General features: G+C 42.2%; 1 protein-coding gene across 4 annotated transcripts in view; it reads right to left on the bottom strand.

Moving 5' to 3' along the window:
- LOC111872478 (transcription factor Sp9) overlaps nucleotides 1–20606 on the bottom strand; it is a 281569-nt gene that overhangs the window by 75894 nt on the left and 185069 nt on the right. For 2 of the 4 annotated variants that reach the window (XM_023866437.2, XM_023866439.2), the window contains exon 1: nucleotides 4617–4970. The exons of the other annotated variants lie outside the window; for them this stretch is intronic. In XM_023866437.2, coding sequence (XP_023722205.1) covers nucleotides 4617–4676 — 60 coding nt within the window. In that variant the 5' untranslated portion in view covers nucleotides 4677–4970. Of the gene's footprint in view, nucleotides 1–4616; nucleotides 4971–20606 lie in introns of those variants that run through there. 4 annotated transcript variants of the gene reach the window in all.

The following is a 20606-nucleotide window of genomic DNA, read 5'->3' as shown; positions in this document are numbered from 1 at the left end:
CAAATACATCAGCTTTCCTTCAGCCCGTTTTCTGAACTTTGTTCTTACAGGGTTAGCCATAATTACGGGCAGAATGTACGGCTGGAAATATACGGCGTTCATGTCAAAAAAAAGGAAGTTGTAATTATGAACTGATTTAGAACAAGTGCCGAGCACGGTGGCCCCGTGGTCTAAGACATGAACTGTCTTCGCTCGCTCAAACACTGGGATCGTGTGGTCGAATACCACTCGAGGCATTGACGTCTGTGTATGTTTATCCTGTGTTTGTGTTGTTCTGTGTGTAGGTAGCGGTTTCGCGACTGCTGATCCCCCGTCCAAGGAGCCCTATCCAATGTGCGGAAGATCAAGAAACTGAAAAAGCGACAAAAGTTCGACAAAGAACTGTAGAGTCATATATACACGTAGATTAGAACGTGTATCCAGTAATTGACGTTCTACGAGTACAGGATATTTCTGGGTTTATATTCGCTATATATATAAACTATTATAGTAATCAGAATAGTACTTCAAACAACGTCCATGGGAATTAACTTCGGTCAAGATAGTATTATGCTTGATTTACCTTGCAATGGCACCGCTAGGCAAAAAACTGCCTGCGTCAGCATCTGACGACAACGTGCGTATGAACTGGGTGCGTCGTGACGCAGAATTACGTAATATGGAGGAGCCACCAAGTCATGTGCCCCAAATCAACAAATCGCTGGGTACAGTGACGACAGGCTAATGACCCTTGTATATAACATAAACAAGCGATGCAACGGTGAGACGAAAGATCTAAAATTACGAAATTTTTCTAGCATTAACATTTTGCATGGACCTTAAATTACGTAGTAAGTCATAGAAGGAGCAAGACCTTTTTATTTCAGTGTATCGTGTGTATTATGTGTACAATAATAATATTTTGATGTGGATATGTGAAGTGTAGTTTATTATTATAGAAAACACTCGTAGTCTGAACACACAACGCGACAGGAGGGAACACTCAACACGGCGAAAAACAAGAATTTGTGACGGGAACTACACATTGAATATTAGAAACGCAAAACGCAAGCATAGTATCCTCCACAGAACAATTTAAAACAACTGATGATGACCAATGACGGTCGAAACATGTAGTGGAGAACGTGGTTTTAAATAGGTGTAAAAGACTCATTGACTGTATGCTGTAACTTTAAAACAAAGGATTGAAGGAGTGTAAAAGGCGAAAGATTTATACGTATTGAAGGGAAACGAGCCGAGATAGCGTAGTTGGTATACCGACTGTTACGGGATGGATGACCGAGGGGTCGGAGTTCGAGTCCCGGTGGGGTCAAGAATTTTCTTTCCTCTCCACGTAGTCCAGACCGGCTGTGGAGTCCACCCAAGCTCCTATCCAAAGGGTACCGGAGGTAAAGCGGCAGGGGCGTGAAGCTGACCACTCACCTCAAGCTAGTGCCGAGGTCAAGAAAATGTGGATCTATACATCCATTCCCCCATACGCTTTCATGGCGTAGTGCGTAATTAGTTAAGCACAGGGACAACTTTACTTTTACATTTAAAGGAGTGTTGCATGTAATAGAGAATATCAGTTGTGTATTTGTTTAATAAAAGAAAAATTATGCTATGGACTATATATTTGAGTTATTCGCGGGATATGGCGTTAAAACGTAGGCCTCGACGCATCATTCGGTAACATGTAGGACTGGAGAAGAATACGGAAGAAATCAGAGGGAATTTGACGTTGAATTCTCAACAGGTGTTATTATACAAGCAGGTAAATAAAATACAGATCTCACAACCCCTGATGACCACTTTATCAAACAGCTGTTTTCTTTTTGACGGTCGCCATAAACCAACAAATCGCTGTGTATAGTGCTTATAAACTAAGACCACGTAATCGGCATGTAACAAGCCGTGTGGAGTGTGTATATAGGCCAGCACTCGGACCAAGTGAAATGGCTTGTAGCGCTGTAGCGACACGAAAGAGGATGGGGCGGTATAATCCACGTACAGGGTAAGAGGTCCTTAGTAAACACAAACCTCTGTAGGGAGTAAATCCCTTGCTCAAACACGGGGCAGAGCGCTGAACCGGTCCTATGAAGACTATAATAGTTTCCTAATCCGACAAGCGTGAACAAGGCTTTCTGCTGCAGTTCTGTCCGCGTGACAATGTGGGCCCAGCGTGGGGCCTCCTCCCCATCGAGGGCACTCCACGTTAAGAGCTGATGGACTGACGAGAGGTTAAAAAAACTTTCCGCCAGATTAAAGTAGCCCCTAAACCAAAGTAGCTTTTCAAGAGAGGCCTCCCTTTACAAGAAAGAATAGGTTTTACAAATGGGTTTTTGTGCCTTTGCCCTTATAAGGGGACTAGAAATGAGCAATCCTTCAGAAAAACTATTGATACTAACAAAAGAGCCTTGGCTAATTTTCTAACAAAGCAAATGTTTCTGTACGAGTTTTGTATATAAAACAAATGCCGATTAAGACCTTACAAAGTATAATATTTCCTCGGACGTCTTCAGGGAATTTTTTTTTCTTACTGAATGACTTTTACACATCGCCCATTCTTGAGAAGTTAATTTAATTCAATTAGGCAGATAAAGTTGGCTAAATCAGAGGGCATAAACTGAGAGAACGCTGTCAGTAGCATATCTATAGCATCTCTGAACAGTTTTATAATCGCTGGAGGAACTTATCTCTGAAGCGAAGTGACCTCTGTTACGTAGTCATGTCGATTTGTTTATGCTCACATTTGAAGCCTGAGTTGAAATTCCATGCTTACAATTTAAAAGTTTAATTGGTTAACTTTGAAAACGTCTTGGGGCAAAATATAGTTAGTCTGTAACCGGCAAAGTACCGGGTCAGAGGTGAAGCCCCCAAACTTGCAGACTAAGGATATGATAACGTGCTGCCTGCATACCTTCTGAGACGACAAATGAGTGTGGGACAATGATAGATTGGTGATTAGCTAAGGAAAACTGAAGGAAAACTTGCTGTGTTGCCGTTAAGCCCACAACAAATCCTGTAAGAAATTGTATGGAACTTAACCCCAGTTCTCGTGCATGAGCTGTGACAGAAATATTTCAACGCGAAATACGTTTCGTAGCTACTTCTCGTCGGATAATTTGACGAAGCAACGAAATTTTCTACCTGCATAAGAAAAATGTTTGCTCCAGTTTCATGCTGCGTGACTGAGTGACTATGTTTCTGCAATCTCTCTAATCGACACATTCACGACACAAATGAAAGAAACGCGTTATTGATTTGATATAAATGCCAGTCATTTCGAAATGCATAGATTCGACCTTTTCGGATTAGTTCCACCTACTTCATAAAATTATGTATTTATAATATTACCTGATGATGGAAGCAGGGCCAACTTTCTAAAATTTATATTTCTTTAATAAAAACAAGACAATGGAGATGTCTGCTATATGGAGGGGATATTCGTGGTTAATCTCTATTCTCTATATGTATACACGTATATTATATATAATCAGGACATTCAAATACAAATATTTTAAAATTGATTCTTAAATATGTTACCGAAATGAAACAGGTTATGAACCTATAAGCCTACTGCGTTAAGAAACTGTAATCAGGCCTCCCGTTACCATGCCTAAAGACACATAGATGCAATTATCCGGAATTATAAAGCACGCTTAACGTCCTAAAGCACTCTGGTTACTCTATGTACCTCCTGTTTTAGCACAAAAATCTCTGCATTCTGCTCAGACAATGTATTTGTGTGTTCCTTATTAGTCTCATAATAAACAGCGTTAACCGGTTAAGCTTTGTAGCGGAGACGTAATGTGTTTCCTGTGAGGTACGGACTGAACTCTGCATTGTGCCCACACAGCGTATTTGTATGTCCCGTATGGTGCTCACAGTAAACAGCGATTATTTCCCTAAACAGCATTAACCGGTTGGGCTTTGTAGCGGAGATGTAATGTGTTTCCTGTGAGGTACGGACTGAACTCTGCATTGTGCCCACACAGCGTATTTGTATGTCCCGTATGGTGCTCACAGTAAACAGCGATTATTTCCCTAAACAGCATTAACCGGTTGGGCTTTGTAGCGGAGATGTAATGTGTTTCCTGTGAGGTACGGACTGAACTCTGCATTGTGCCCACACAGCGTATTTGTATGTCCCGTATGGTGCTCACAGTAAACAGCGATTATTTCCCTAAACAGCATTAACCGGTTGGGCTTTGTAGCGGAGATGTAATGTGTTTCCTGTGAGGTACGGACTGAACTCTGCATTCTGCCCAGAGTGTATTTATGTGTTCCATATGGTTCTCACAATAAACAGCTATTATTTAACTAAACAGAATTAACCGGTTAGACTTTGTGGCGGAGATGTGATATATTTCCTGTGAGGTAAGAACTGGTTTCTTATATAAAAATATGAGGAAATTCAGTGTTTAATTGGTTAATTCTGACATATCTGAACCAGAGTAAACGTTTATATGATAAGCAACAGCTGCTCAACAGAACGCGTTGCTACGCGACCTGACCATTAAGTTCAATGGCCAGAGATTTGGACGCCCTCAGAGGCTAGATAGCCATTGGAACTTACCTGAGGGCACCACGGACTGTCCCCTAATCAGACTATTACTTTAGATGGTACAACTTACGTTCTGCCCTGTGTATAGTTGACCAGCCACTCTACCGACAGGGGTCACATCAGTTAGCATCTCGACGCCGGCGTCTTCGTTGCTGTTGTTGCTCTCGGCGTCGTTTTTTGTTAAAACTGTTCAAATAAATTACCCAACCAAACACTTATGTCTCAATAACAACCCACATTCAAGTAATATAGTTTACGATACGAAATAAAGAAGATAAATAATATTTGTCACACATTTGTTGGGTTGGTATCAGTTTAGGGAAGTCCCATTTCCCTTGCTCTATCGCAACAAACAACACAAGCAACACCAACAATTGTGCAGATGGGAGTAACACGCATGAGACACAGCGACTGCCGAACTCGGCTTCACGTCACGTACTGGTCTGCGCGTCGCCACTCGTGCGCGCCGCTAAACGGGAAGTCCCTCCCACTACCACAAACTTACCCCACCTCAATCTAATTGTTGGAGGCGTGGAAAGGCCCTCCTGCAGCCAATAGAGGTGCACCCAGGTTAATGTTGGGGATACGCCCCCTATCGACCATTCCCCTCAAACGGTTCCCTTGTGAGGTTCAGTTTTTTTGTTGCTGTCTGCCATCGAGTGCTGTCAGAGCCATCCTGTGAAGACCCGACACACTAACCAACCCCAACGATAAATTCTCTATAGGTTTATGCTTTTGTTTTGTTGTGACTGAACATCGGTGCGTTTTAATTACTCTTGCAGTATTGGATCAGATTTTTTTCTACAGTTTCTCTTTAACGATAATTGTATGTTATATTTAAGGAAAATTTTAGGAAAACATTATAATGGGTCGAGATTTTGGACCGTGTTGTTCGATAGTTACCCTGAAAATAGAAGCAGTAAGTTACCCTGAAACATTCGGAACTAGGTCCATCTATCAGACTACACGGTATCATTGTCCAGAGAGCAATGGGTCCAATCTTCGTAAAACGCTGTGTTTTTATTAAGATTTAAGAATGCTACAGCGGGCAATGAAGGAGTAAGGGCTTCTCGAATAGCCACCGTGTAGTCGGGTAAATGGGTTCTAACGTATCAAAGGAATTTGTTGTCTTCATTTTCAGTATAAATTGGGAGTGATTTACTTTTCTGTCACCAAATGCATTAAGTTAGGAGACACAAATTTCGGAACTGCATAGCTTTCAAAGCGAGCTCATTTATTTATGCTTATTTACCCAACCGCCTGTCCCTTATGAGAATTTTGTTTCTTCCTGGCTTATGTAACGATGCTATTAGTGTCTCAATCTGCAGGCAGATGACGTCGAACCACAGGGTATTCTACTGAATAATGAATTGGAAAGGCGATAGAAGAAACCCATCATGACTGAATTTAAGGTACTGTGGCATGTGGTTCCGTTGCTAGGCAACAACCGAGTAATAAAAAATTGTACAACCGCCTTTACTACGCAGCGGCTCTGAAACAAATACAGATTAACGGTGTTTTCTGTGCCGTCCGTGCCTAGATGTTAGTGAGTTAGAACGGATGTTCCAGTCTTTGTGAGCTGTTGCTTTGAGAACCTGGTAGCTGAGGCCGAGGACAATTCGGGAACCCAGAGGAAAAGGGAACGTCCAACGTTGGGAGCTGCTGCCAAGCAACGGCTTTTGAAGACTTGACTGTGGGCAATAGTATGTGTGTGTAACAGTGTACTCTGAAGTGTAGTGACGGTTACCAATCCAAACCACGTCTATAGTCACTAAAATCGTGTCAGCAATATACTATGTGACTGGTCATAATGACAAAATCCGCAAAAAAAAAATCCTCATTTAGGATGAGTGTCTACTCCCAGAATTGATCTCAGAACCTTCGGAATAGGAATTATTAATTACTCGATGTTGAACCAGCTCCATGCAGCTGAGTCATTGAGGAGCTGTTAGTTGCTAATATCTCACAAGAGTCTGCCACTGCTCCATGTCCTGAGACAGCTGAATTCTGCCCATACCCTTCCACCCCACTGTTTTAAGATCCATTTTAATATTATCTTTGATACAAAATTGAGGGGAGGTGAGAGTACGGCTTAAAGTCAGGTTTACAGGAGGACCTGACAACAGGCTGCTCAACTTTCTTTCAACTTTTATACCATCTGGGAGTACAAAATTGCAGATTTCTTGAAAGCTGAAGTCAAATACTGGATTTCAGGTTCTAAGACTTCTATAGCGTAGCGTCATATAGGCCGGTAAAAATTCACCGAAATATTGGAGGACCATATTGTTTCCATCTTCAGGATTGAAAAATAAGCCAAGGAAAACATTTTCGCGTCTTTCTTGGTAGTTTCTTTCATCTCTTACTCTTCAACCATGATGATGAAATCAGTATCTTTCAGCGAAACGTCGGGTGAACTGTACAGGACTGCACGACGTCACATCCTAGAGGCCGTTACCCTTCATGTCCAATGGACTGTTTGATTAGAGTAATTATGTCTTAGTTGTATAGGCTGAAAATGTAAGGAAATTTTGCAAAGAAAAGATTTTTAATGTGTTTATTAAACTGCGACCATGCCAATTTTATGCATCAACATGAGAATTACAGAGCGGACATTCATGAATTTTGATATAGGAGAGTTTTACTAGAATCTGTAGAAGTATTTATATTTGTGTTTCAATTTTGATAAGAGTAACCGATGCTTTACGTGTGTTTCTGCTCACATTACTAGCGTTACTAGCGAAATGTTTATTGCAGCGAAAAGTTGGAAAGATAACTACAGAATAGACAGCAAACCCTCGCTAAACCGGTTACAATTAATCTGGATGTCGGGTAATCAGGAGCGAAATATGAAAAGTGAAAAATTCTCTTCAGAGTTGAGTACACATGGCATTTAGAAGCAATGGAACTTTCAGGCTGTGTTGAGGGCACCTGGAGATATTGAAACCACGCAAGAAAATATCCAAGATTAGCTTGAGCTGGATGAAGGAGACCCTGGAATAGACAGGAAAGAATTGCTGCAGTGATTATTTATTTATTTTTTTAACAATACCTGTATTATGAAATTTTTTATTTATTTGTTTTCTAAGACTTTTTTTGCCTTTCAGGGCTAACTTTAGCATAATTAATCCGAAATTTTCCTTAATCTTGATGACCTCTCCCACCCAATAAATCCGGATACTTCCCAAAATTTTGTAGGCTCTATATTTCCTAAAATGCAGAATGTTTGCCAAGCCTTTAACATATACTTGTACACTATACACTCTGTACACTAATGACTATTTCAAGCTTTCTCCATGCTCCTCAGTGAACTTCTTGAACCAGCTTAAGGAAACAAGTTGAACTCTTTTCAAAATTGAAACGTGTATGTTCTGCTGTTGTATTGCCCTTCAGCTTATCAGCGATCAGTAAATATGTCACAAATGGAAGTAAAACAGCTATAATGGACGCAATAGGTTTTCTATGTGTCACTAGGTAGCAGCACCGTCCAGCTTAATGACTGTCTAGGCTGGAGACGAGCATGCGAAAGTTCAAAGGCTGGATTTAGTAGTCAAATTGGCAAACGTGTTGAGGATTATACTACCAAAGAGCAGCGTTCTGCTATGCTTCTTTATGGGTAAAAGGACTAGGTGCAAAGTATATTCTTAAAGAAATATTTTCTGTCTGCAGTGGAAAATGTCTGTCGCGTAAGGCGGTTCAAAACTGGGCCTAGAAATTCTCTCATGTGCTTTGAAAGTCGCAGATGATGCCCGACCAAGTGGGGAAATGGCCGAGAGAACAATCAAAAGACTTCTATGCTGCGGGTTTCGACGCATTGATAAAGCGATGGGGCAAATGTATCCATGATGGTGGAGTATATGTCGGGAAATAAAGTTTTTCTTTTTAGTTTCGAATATCACATATTTTACGTTTTATATGTGTTTGTGGCCTATTTATTGACTCTCCCTCGTACCATCCAAGACTTTTGAGCAACCCTGTACTACTCGAAACCACCGAGCACACTGCTGTAGCTGTATGATTCTAAGACTTCTATCTTGGACGTGACGGATTCGAACCTCGGCTGAGACACCAGCTGTTGTTTTCCTCAGTGTTTCCAGACAAATACTGGGATATTGGCTCGATTAGGCAAAAACAACTTCCTTCAATTTTTTTTTAATTCACCACTCTCTTGTCATCCTACCATTCGACGCTATGTACTTTAGACGCTGATGGCGTCGTGAAGTAATCTCCAAGACAAAATCCTTTCTGGGCTATAGGCTGAAGGTGAGAAGCTTTCCATTGAGTCCAGGTAAGGAGCACAGCTGATTACAACGCCGTGGTGCGGACAGAAAGGGAACTTCTGGCAGAGTCATTGCAAGCGTCAGCTGGGAGCCATAGGTTCTGTGCTATCGGGTTGCATTGTTATCAGGACTGGGGCGATATAACCGTTTACATTTTGAAGCATGAAAACAGAGAGAGGGATGAGAGTGTATAAGGAAGGGAGGGAGAGGAGGAAGGGGCACCACAATTTACAGGGGGAAATTTAAAATTTTCCTAAATCTGAAGTCTTCCAGGTACTGCCCGCTCGTCCTTTTGGTAAAGTCATGTTTGAGAGATGGTAAAACGTTGGAAAGTGTATTTTATTACGAACTCAATTTCAATGAATTCAATTTCAGACGGCAATATGACAAGCACGTAGTAGCAAGCATGTGCTTTAAGACAGAGGAAATAGCAAGAAAATCTCTCTCTATGTGGTCGGTAGCAGAACCTTCGGGACACACTGACCTCTAGCCAGAAGTCAGGCAAACAGCAGAATGTGGGACCCTGAAACATTTTACTAACCCTTAACATTCAGATCCTACATCACAGGAAACTCATTACGTCTTCGCTACGAAGCCCAACCGTTTAATGCTGTTTAGGGAAATAATCGCTGTTTACTGTGAGAACCATACGGAACACATAAATACACTGTGTGGGCAGAATTCAGAGTTCAGTTCGTACCTCACAGGGAACACATTACATCCCCACTACAAAGCCCAACCGGTTAATACTGTTTAGGGGTGTAACTTCTCTCTATTGTGGGAACCATACGGAACACATGGATACAATCTGTGAGTGTCTTAGAATTAAAGTAAGTTTTACACAACCACTGTGCTTTAAAAGATTATTTGATGGAAATATATGGGTTCTAAATCTTTAAATTTTCCTCTTTACTCTCTAGACAACAGATTGAAGAAAAAAGATAATTCATCGAAATTATATTGTGGTGTATAGGCCCGTTTCTAGGCAGTGACCGTAAAGCAATCGACGAAACAATATTTGCTGCTAGGCAACAGATTTCAACAATAAGGAATAGACTGCTGCTAGGGAACATTTCGGTAAATATTTTTCCAAGGTAGTGGGTAAAAGTGAAATAATAGAGGAATTATAGACGGTGTTTTCTACTCGGTCCGGGTAAAGGGTTTTAAGGAGGACAATAGTCACCCGTGTTGAGGTGGAGCCGAATATCTCCACCGTGACCCTGCGGGACGTAGGAGGCGATGAAAATATAAGTCTCAAACCTGAGGCAGTGAAATGTGATTGCGAGTCCTATGGGACTCGGACCCCAGAAGGACTGCACTTGTAAGAGCCAGCAGCACATATAAATAACAGATCCGCCCTATCGTCAGAGAGGACGTCCCACAAAAACAAGACCGCAACTGTCAAGCAATAATAAATATCTAGTCAATGGGGCCAGTCACCAAGACTTACTGACCGAGTGACTTTGAAGGATAGTTAGTTGAAAGTCAGGCGGTGAGCAGAAGACTGGGAGGTTCGTGTGAAACGGCCGCGAGTCAGTTGTGAGGAAGGAAGGCAGTCGGAAAGAAGCCGCCATTCAGAGAGGACTTGAACTCGGAAGCAGAGGAATAGTCATTGTTAGAAGCCGTTACCAGGTAACTACTAGTGAAGACACTGCAGGATATAATGAGTAGTAACATTTGGAAAATAGCGGTGGCACTATAATCAAGTCTAGTGGCGAGTCGTGTGTTCAAGTGGCCAATATATCCAATATGCAACCCAAAACCCCATCAAGAGTCTTTCCTTCACGTGACAATATTTAAATATCCAGCTTCACCTCATAACAAACGCTGTGTTCTGAATACGAAAAAATATGCATAGCCGCTATTTATTGTCAGAATAATACGCAATAGACACATATGTGTAGTTCGCCTGGGAACCGCGTAGGGCTTGCAGAGCGATGGCCATACACTGACTTGAAGGGTTAAACGCAGATTGTATCACGTGTCATTCACATGAAGGGAGATGCGAGTGACGTCATAAACAAGGTGCACCCGTGTTCGTGTCCGATGAGCCCTCGTGACGTGAAATCCATGTCAACTTGTTAATTGGACTGTCGGGGCGGGAACCCAAAACGTGACAACTGCATAATCCAGGTTATAGAGTACTGATCCGGGGGTTGATGCTGTGTGCGGCGGCATCCTGCCCCCGACACAGCGCTCAAGGCTGTCCAAACAAAGCACAGTACAGCTCGGAGTCGCCACTGTGCATAAAACCATGAAAGGAATATTCAGAGTATAAGTTTGTGGGATGTGACGCCGTGTAGTCTGATAGAAGCGCCTCATTTCAACTCATTTTGCTACATGTTAAATATATTTGATCCTGAAGATGGAAGCATTATGTTCCGCAGCAGTGAATTAATGAGAGACTACACGGCGTCACATCCCACGAGGCTGTATTGTGCAGGGTAACCGCTGTGAGAACTGCATCCACAACATCCAACCAGTGGCCCATATCCTGAGCTAGTTGGATCAGCCCACATTTTCACAAATTAATTAGGATCCATTTTAACACTATCTCTACATTAAATGTCATTTCCCCTAAGTTGTCTCTTACGTTGAGATTTTTGTAATGAGATATGATACTTAGATTCGACTCCGCAGTGCTTGCTACATGTTCAACCCATATCGCCTTGTGAACTGTTAAGGCAGCAATTACACTGGGCCTATTGCATGCCAACTGAGTAACCTGTAGCCTTATGTAAATGGGACTTAGGTCTGAAGGGTGGGCACCCTTGTTTTGTTTTCCCTTGGTACCGCGTTCCAGTCTCGGTAGAGACACCGACTGCCCTCACCGAGGTTTTTCGTGATTTACCTCAGTTCCTGCAGACAAGTTCCGATATAGTAGGCCCATTTTAAAATAGATTACGAGCGTTTCCTTCTGCACGATCTCCAATTTATTATTAAAAATTATCTATTTATTTGACGCTGTAAAATATAGTGCCACTTACTGACAGTGTAGTTAAATGGACTAAGAATAAATTAGTAAATTAACACTGCGGTCCAATATGAGCCATGGCGTCATTGTGGAGGTATAAATCCGGTCTTTCTTAACCCCGGTAATACATGGAGATGAATGTTCAGCATCTCGCTCGGGCCACATTAACACCTGGGAAAGAGCCCCACTCCGGTAAAGAGTACGTAGGAACCCTGGTGGGCCCCACAGCCGGTGTGAACACTGTGGAAAAAAGAAATTAATATTTCCGCCGGGAAGCGAACTCCAGTACCCCACGATTTTTCTAAACCGTAGCGCAGTCAATGCAATGGGTGAAACTACCGGATCTAGACAAACAAACAAACTGTGAATGGATAAAGTAATAAATAAATACATGGAAGAATAAATAAAAAGAGGAAGGAAGCACATAAATTATAGGTAATATAAAGGACGAATACATCCTAACAAATGTGAATAAATGAGTGCAGAAGTAGACGAATGCAATATAAATGAACGGATTAATAAGAAAATAAAATATTAATAAATGAAATAATTATTAACTTATAGATAGAAGTACAGAGGTTTATAAACAATAATTCGGTGGATGTGGCGACAGGCTACGGGCTGGAAAACCAAGGGATCGGAGTTCGATTCCTGGCAGAGACAAGAGATTCTTCTCTTCCCCACAACATCCAGATAGGTTCTGTGGCCCACACAGCCTCCTATCCAATGGGTGCCTGACGCTCATTCCCCGGGGGGAAAGAGGCCGGGACGTGAAGCTGATCACTACCTCCAACTAGTGCCGAAGCTAAGAGTATGTGGATCTATACATCGACTGCCCCGTTAAAGCTAGATAACCAGAAGGATAACTTTTACATTAACAAGTTAATGAATAAACATCTATAAGTAAGTACTCATAGATATATCCATGGTGGTCGGCCCAAAAACAAACTGAGCATGTTGTCGCCTGCTAAGCAATATTTAAGGAACAATTAACTTGGTGGCGTTGTGCCAAATGTACCAGAAACACACCTGTAGACTTCTCGCATACATCCGGCAGGGTGGCCAACGCTAACTCAGGGGTGACGTACGTTCCCAGTTCAGAGAGGAAGGAGGGTTCTGTCGGGACCGCGTGCTGGGTCCTACTGTCCCTGCGTTTGCTTCGGAAGGCTCAGGAAAATTATGACAGAACGCAGTACAGCCAGAGTTACGAAGCCGACTGCTAGTTACGGGCACAGGTGTTCGGCGTTCCTAAGTCCTAGGAGACTTGCATACAGCGGGAGTTGTCTCCAGTCTAGCTGCAACTATACAGAGTACGCGGTAGCTTAGTCGGTTGAGGAACTACGCCTCAAGCCGGGAGGTCGCAGTTTCGATTTCCGATGAGATCATTGGATTCCTTAATTGACGTCTCACAACCATATGGGTTTCCATGCCCTGTTACAGGTATAGCTTTACCTTACCTTATCTCTTTGCAACTCTCAGTAAAATTGCGACGAGGTATCGGTATTATGTCAATCATGATTAGCTTCCCCATCTTTTTGCCAGTCAAAAGAGGCGAATTTTTGTTTCAAGTCTGGAATACATCTATGTAATTCGGTCCGTACCTCACAGGAAACACATTACGTCTCTACTACAAAGCCCAAACGGTTAATGCTGTTTAGGGAAATAATCGTTGTTTATTGTGAGAACCATACGGAACACATAAATACACTGTGTGGGCAGAATGCAGAGTTCAGTCCGTACCTCACAGGAAACACATTACGTCTCCGCTACAAAGCCCAACCGGTTAATGCTGTTTAGGGAAATAATCGTTGTTTATTGTGAGAACCATACGGAACACATAAATACACTGTGTGGGCAGAATGCAGAGTTCAGTCCGTACCTCACAGGAAACACATTACGTCTCCGCTACAAAACCCAAACGGTTAATGCTGTTTAGGGAAATAATCGCTGTTTACTATGAGAACCATACGGAACACATAATGTAGAATGCAAAGTTTAGTTCGTACCTCACAGGAAACACACTACCTCTCCGTTACAAAGCCAAACCGGAAATATAGGCCGGTGGTGTGGTTAAGAGACTTGTAGAAGGCGGTATATATACGTACTTAGCAGTGCGATTACAAATTGTTTAGTATGCAGTCTGAATTCACTGTATGTTCATTCTTTTCGTTTGCCTTTGATAAACGTTTCATTTGTAATGAAAAGCGAGCGACAAATGAAGCACGAATGCTGTGGGCAACCCTGCAGGGGGGTGGGGGGTTGCTTGGCTCGGGTGTGGCCCCGGAACGCCCTCTGCGGGCAGCACGGTGCTACGAGACTAATAATTATAAACCGTGGTACTGTTACGTGAACCGGTCTCTCCATTGTTTCTGCTGCTTGATTTCGTGCCAAAGTGTCACAACCTGTCAACCGGTCCTGCAGAGTGGGCTCAGACAGACAAGAGATGCGTAACCTTTGTTATGTCCCTCACGCAGAGAGGAATGTGCAGAAATACCTTTCACCTAACTTGAAGATGAACTCAACAGTTTCATTCTAACCCTTAAAAATATAGCGGTGACTTTTGTACCAGATGGGGGCACGGGGTAATGTATTTGGCTTAGCCACTATACTACAAGCCGGAAGGTCGTCGGTTCAATTCCCGATACGGTCACTGAATTTTTTCAGTTGACCTAATCCTTCCAGCCGCACTATGACCCTGGGGTCGACTCAGCCTCCGACAGGAATGAGTACCAGGAATCTTCCTGGAGTTAAAGGGCAGCCGGCGCGTAATGCCGACAACCTCATCGTCTACTGTGAGCCGATTGTCTAGATAATGTGGGAGCCTCGACATCTCACAACCAAATGGTCCTCCACTGCCTCTTACAAGGATAGCTTCACCTATAATATAAAATATGTTCTTACAGTGAAAGTAGTAGAGCAACATGTAAATTTCTCTATTAAAAAAAGTAAAATAGTTTTATGCACAATGTATTTATATGCTTTTGGCGGCACATTTTACAGCGCCATCAGTCGGAATAGTCACTGGCTACGGGATGGACGGCCTATGTATCGGTTTCTGTTTATCGGTAGGGGCAAGCTTTTTCTCTTCTCCTCGGGCGCCAACTCAGCCTCCTATCCAGTACAAAGCAGCCGGAGTCTGAAGCTGATCACTCATCTCCAAGTAGTGCCGAGGTAAAAAATACGAGGATCTATGAATCCAATCTCCCTTACGTCTGTATGGTGTTGTGTTTAATTGGTTAAACAGAAGGAAAATTTTACCTTATCAGAGTCTAGACTGTATAATGTCGAGTATTAGGGTGATTGGTGAACTGGAGATATTTGGAAGGAAACGGTGGTTGCATAATTTGGATACCATCCCGGTATTTGCCTAAGGGGATTGGGAAAAACCATGGGAAACCTTGGTCAATTTAGTCTTAGTCCTGGCCAAGATAGGAACCGATCACCTCTCCGATGCAACTCACCAATCATTACCACTGGGGCAACTGTCTTAGTGCAGAATTAATTATTTTCCCATTGTTATTAAAAGAAAATATACAAAAATGGGGTGAACGTATGGATAGGATAATAACAGCTTCTAATTGGGCATGACGTTAGCTTAAAATAATGAAAATTGGTTAGGTACCACGAAGGAACAGCGAAGCTATTCGCCGAAGAAGAGTTATGATCCAGGTGTGTGGGGATTTAGTGGTGATACAAAGCGTGGAGGCGGGACTCATTCGTGTAATTGTAGGCCTTCGTCATGATGAATGCCGCCTCATAATTGCGTTTGGATAGCGGATATTTCTAGCGACTAGCACAAGCAAGAAAACGTAGGAAGGAGATAACATTTACATTAAAATCTTGAACTCAGATTCTTTCAAGTTGAAGAACGCATGCGCGCATCCCTCTGACGGGATCTGAAGGTGGATTAGGAGAGACATGAGGCTGTGAAAATAATATTTTACTCAGTGTCAATGTTCAGGTGTATAAGAACTTCCTTTCACTGCAGGCAAAAATTTTGACTTGTATATGGAACAGTACTTCGAGGTGTAGCAAGCTAGTAAAATTATCCATGGACTTAATTAATTAAGCGTCACGCCATGAAGTTGTACCCGGGAATAGAGGTACAGTACCACCGTTCTTGACCTCCACAATCTATGTAGGTTGAGTGGTGAGATTCTCATTCTGGCCATTTTAATACCGGGGAAACAGCCCCTCCTTACTTTTCTAGAAGGCTGGGTGGGCCACATAGTCGGTCTGGAAGCTATAGAGAAGATAAAAGTCTTGGCCATATTGGTAATAGGACCCCGACTTCTGGGACGTACAGCTCATAGCCTAGTCACTATACCAACTGAGCTAGAAGCTAGGGCAGCTCTGGTTAAGAATAAAGAAACTATGCATTCTGTGCACACAGTGTATTTATGTGTCTGTATGGTTCTCATAATAAACAGCGATTATTTCCCTAAACAGCATTAACCGGTTGGGCTTTGTAGCGGAGACGTAATGTGTTTCCTGTGGGGTACGGACTGAACTCTGCATTCTGCCCACAAAGTGTATTTATGTGTTCTGTATGGTTCTCACAATAAACAGCGATTATTTCCCTAAACAGCATTAACCGGTTGGGCTTTGTAGCGGAGACGTAATGTGTTTCCTGTGAGGTACGAACTGTATTTTATACATAAATATTTGAAGAGGTACTTGCAGCTTGAAATAACAATACAAATGATTAAATCAAATTATACGCATCTTATGACTGGCAAAAAATAAAAGGAAAAATAGCGGGAGCTCTATATGCAGAATCTAGCACTGCTGCCTTATTGCAGGTGTACTGAGAACTTCAGTTAGTTTGGAGACAATTGTTTCCAAGGATTTTCTGGGATCTGACGCCATGCAGTATGGTGTCTGCAAACTTATTCTTAATGGTTACGTTGAAGATTGAAGCAATTCTTTCTGCTGACACATCTGTGAAATTATACAAGGGTACACGGTGTCACAGCTGTGAGGAATCCAAAACTAGTATCGACTGTAAGTTTCTTTAAGGCATAACATCTTACTGATTCAATATACTTGGAGGTGGGAAGGTAGAAACCTTATGAGTCAGGGTATGAAACGCAATCAGCCAGCTACCCGGACCACTGGCATCATCACGACGAACAATATGACGATGGAAATGACGGTTGAGTATTTTTCTAAAATGAAGAGAAACGGGCCTCGGATCGTGGCGCCAGTTTGACCGAGACGCTAGTTTCATCTGATAGGATTTCTGTGGCGGTTTTCCCCCTTGTAATTACAGCCCTTGTAGCTGCTGGGCCCTGTCTGCCCGCTTGAAAGATGCGGCCTCTCGTCTGTGTGCAGTCATCAGCAGAGGGTTCCCAATGCACTTAGCTCCTGATACCTCCTCCCATCTCTTGCGTACAAAGCAAAGTGCCTTGTTATTATTATTAATTATCGGACTCCTTCCCCCCCCCACACACACACCCTTCTTCACCCCCGTCCAAAATGTATATAGCCGTGTTGTTACTTAGGGTAAGTTTCGAGGGGCAAAATGAGGTCAGAGTCTTGTAAGGGAACGGAGAGTCTAACCCAACATAAGAGGGGTTAATCTTATCTATATCAGTCATTATCATTATCTGCTACGTCATTAGTGAAGTAGCTGGTAGCTGGTAGTCAGGAGGATCCATGAAGGAAACCTCAAATGGAATGCAGAAAAGTATAGAAGATTGGTGTTCATCAGCGGGGAGAGCAATTTCAACCAGGGGGGGGGGTTGTTTCATGAATTCATGACGCACTTGAGTGTGGTCATGGTTTTCTAACACAGTTACCCACTGGATAGGCCCCAGAACCAGTCTGGACGCCGTGGAGAAGAAAACATTTTTGCTCCTATCGGGACTCGAACTCCGATGCCTCTGTTATCCAGTCTGTAGGTTCACTATACTGACTGAGCTATCCCAGCTTGTGTATGGTCACGGTTTTCGAGTACAGTTATTCGTTACGAAATATTTTTTGGAGAGAAATTAGGCGTTGATTGTTGTTATCATTTTTTAATTTTTAAATTAGTGTTTAAACAATGGAAACAGGGATAGCTCAGTCGGTATAGCGAGGGGCGACAGGTTGGACGGGCCGGGTTCAATTCCCAGTAGTGGAACATTGTCTCAAATGCGTTCAAACCACCTCTGGGGCCAATCTGCTTCTTATCTGAAGGATACCGAGGGCATTTGCCCCGGAGGTAAAGCGGCCGTGGTATGAAGCTGACAACTATCTAATGACGTCAAGAATGGTGGAGCTAAACCTCTACTCCTCCATACGTCTTCGTGGCGTATTGCTTCACCAAGTAAGCCCAGGGACAACTTTACCTTGTTTACGTTTTACTACAAATGTCACCTGATTGAACATTAGAAAATTCTAAATTTTGCGAGAAGTATTCTACCAGCAAGAATAAAGAAATAGGTTCCTCCGAAATTTTAATCTTTACCAGACTTAACGTCAGCACATCCCAGGAGAAAGTACTCACCCTCTCGGGAACCTCAGGTATCACAAGGCTACTATATGAATAATTTTGTAGCCTCTAGGATACATCTCTATTCTCAGGAGAGAAGGGCGATTGTCACGAGTATACTCTGTCCAGAACATCTCTGGCGTTGCAGCAACATCAATACTGACGTTATGTAGTTGTTGCTGATATCGTTAAGGTCGGTATTAAATTGGAGAACATGCAAACAATGACACTTATGGCCATCACATGGGAATCTCGTTGAATACACACAGAAATTTATACCGAAGATTTGCCTACCCAACGCATGACAAAACCTAGAAAACATTTTAGAAAAAGCGTAGTTTAAAGTCAATTTAAAGAATGTAGGATTATCGTAATTCACTGCAATAATATATTATGGCGTGGTAACTGCAGTTATAGACGGGGTTTGGATTGGTGATTGGATTTATTGGACACTTACACTCCTAACTGCGAGTAGCTACAACAGTCTCACTGAGTTACATAATCTGAAGATCATTGTAACTACAGTACACATAAATTCTTCCCAGTTTTCACTATCCGTTGCTTATTAGCGGCTTCCAAAGGCGGACGTTACCTTCCTCTGGGTTTCCGAACTGTCCCAGGCCTCAGTTACCAGCTTCTCACTTCTCACAACTGCAATTCTTAACTCAATCAACAACAGCAAGAGTTAGAGTCAGGGTTACTTTACGACTGAGGTTTTACCGCCAATCAGTTCTTGGCGCTAAACACCTCAAGGCTTATGACCAGATAATTTTTATTTGAAACTGAACCCTTGCGTTCGTGGTCCTTATGAAACATCTTCTCTACCAAGGGGATTGGTTTGTCTCTTTTATAAAAATGTTTGGCCATTCGTCAGGTGTACATATCGTATATATAGCAAGTTACTGAAAATTTTTCCTTGTGCACTATATATAAGTGTTCTCTCAGTGGAGGTTTGCAAAGCAGGTTAACGATTCCTGAACTACTAGACCTCTTTATACAGTCCAGGTGCGGACCGCACAGAAAACTTCTCTTCCATTATTGTGTGTTCTCTATTTGCTGGGGAATCTACGTGTCCACAGAGCTGTTCCCTAGCAACGGCTCTTGTAATGTCGCCTGCTTACGCAAGCTGTTACGTGGAAATGGATCTACATGACGCAGTATAAAATACGAGTATATTCTATGACCTATATAATTTGTCTCCATTTTAGGTGGGTCCCTTGTCACCACGGCATGGCGCGTCCTCAGGTTGCGGATGAAGGAGACGCCCTCCAGGTATGGAAGGAAGCTGCGAATATATTCAATAAGCAGTCGCGGACAGCCGACAAGGGGTGATCCTCCAGCTTGGGGGTTGGGCATGAGGCTAAAATCTCCTCACCGTAAAAGATAAACTTGTTACGAAAATTCTCAAGAAGCCTAAGTAATATAATTTGTCTAGCGGGAGAGGTTTCTCTCATTGTCCGACGGCCTATCTTTTTTTTTCACGCATTTTCAATGGAAACCTTGTGCAAATATAATTTCCGTTATTTACGATAGGACCAGAATATATCAGAAATGAACCGAATTGTTTAAATCGATACTTCACTAGAGATGTACTTCTTGGTTCTTGTTATGAGCATTGAACTCATCCTACTAAACAGTCCTGCCGGAACTTTCCAAGTTCATAGCGTGCATATTCAGTGCATATGTGACTTAGGAGATCCCTTAGGAGTCCGTAATGCATAATGGTATCAGCTATAGGGTGCTCTGTGGAAACTGTAGCGAAAGGTATCTCTGTAACAGGTCGTGAAGGCTAGTAAATTTCTGAGACGTCGAGACTCTCACATTATCTAGACCCGGGGTCTCCAAACTTTTCGAACCGCGGGCCACATTAGGTAATTCAGCACTTTCAACGGGCCGGATAAAACAAGAAATTATTAACTCTAGGTATATGAGTTTTATTGAAAGCACAGAATTTCATAAACTAAATACAAAGTACGTGAGATTAAATTATTATCGTATATTAATGACAACGGACAGTAGCAGCAAATGCTCATATTTTCATCACAAATTATATTAAAACAATTAATGTGAATGATGGAACTCTTTTTGCATTCTTAAAATCTGATTAAATTGAGGTTCAAATTTTGAAACGCTAATCACAAGTAGGGACTTTAAATGTTCATCGGATAAATTTGCCCTTATTTCGACTTGATGCACTTAATCTTGGAAAAAAGTTTGTTCACACAGATACGTCGTCCCAAAAATGGAGATAAATTTACAAGCAAATTTCTTTAAATCTGGAAATTGCTCAGAGTTCAGAAATTTATAAAATTCGATCAAATTTCCTACCTTGTA

The sequence above is a fragment of the Cryptotermes secundus genome, unplaced genomic scaffold (assembly GCF_002891405.2).
Source record: "Cryptotermes secundus unplaced genomic scaffold, Csec_1.0 scaffold507, whole genome shotgun sequence".
NCBI classification, from domain to species: Eukaryota; Metazoa; Arthropoda; class Insecta; order Blattodea; family Kalotermitidae; genus Cryptotermes; species Cryptotermes secundus.
Note: the sequence above shows the minus strand (reverse complement) of the source record. Positions and strands in the feature narration are given on the sequence as shown.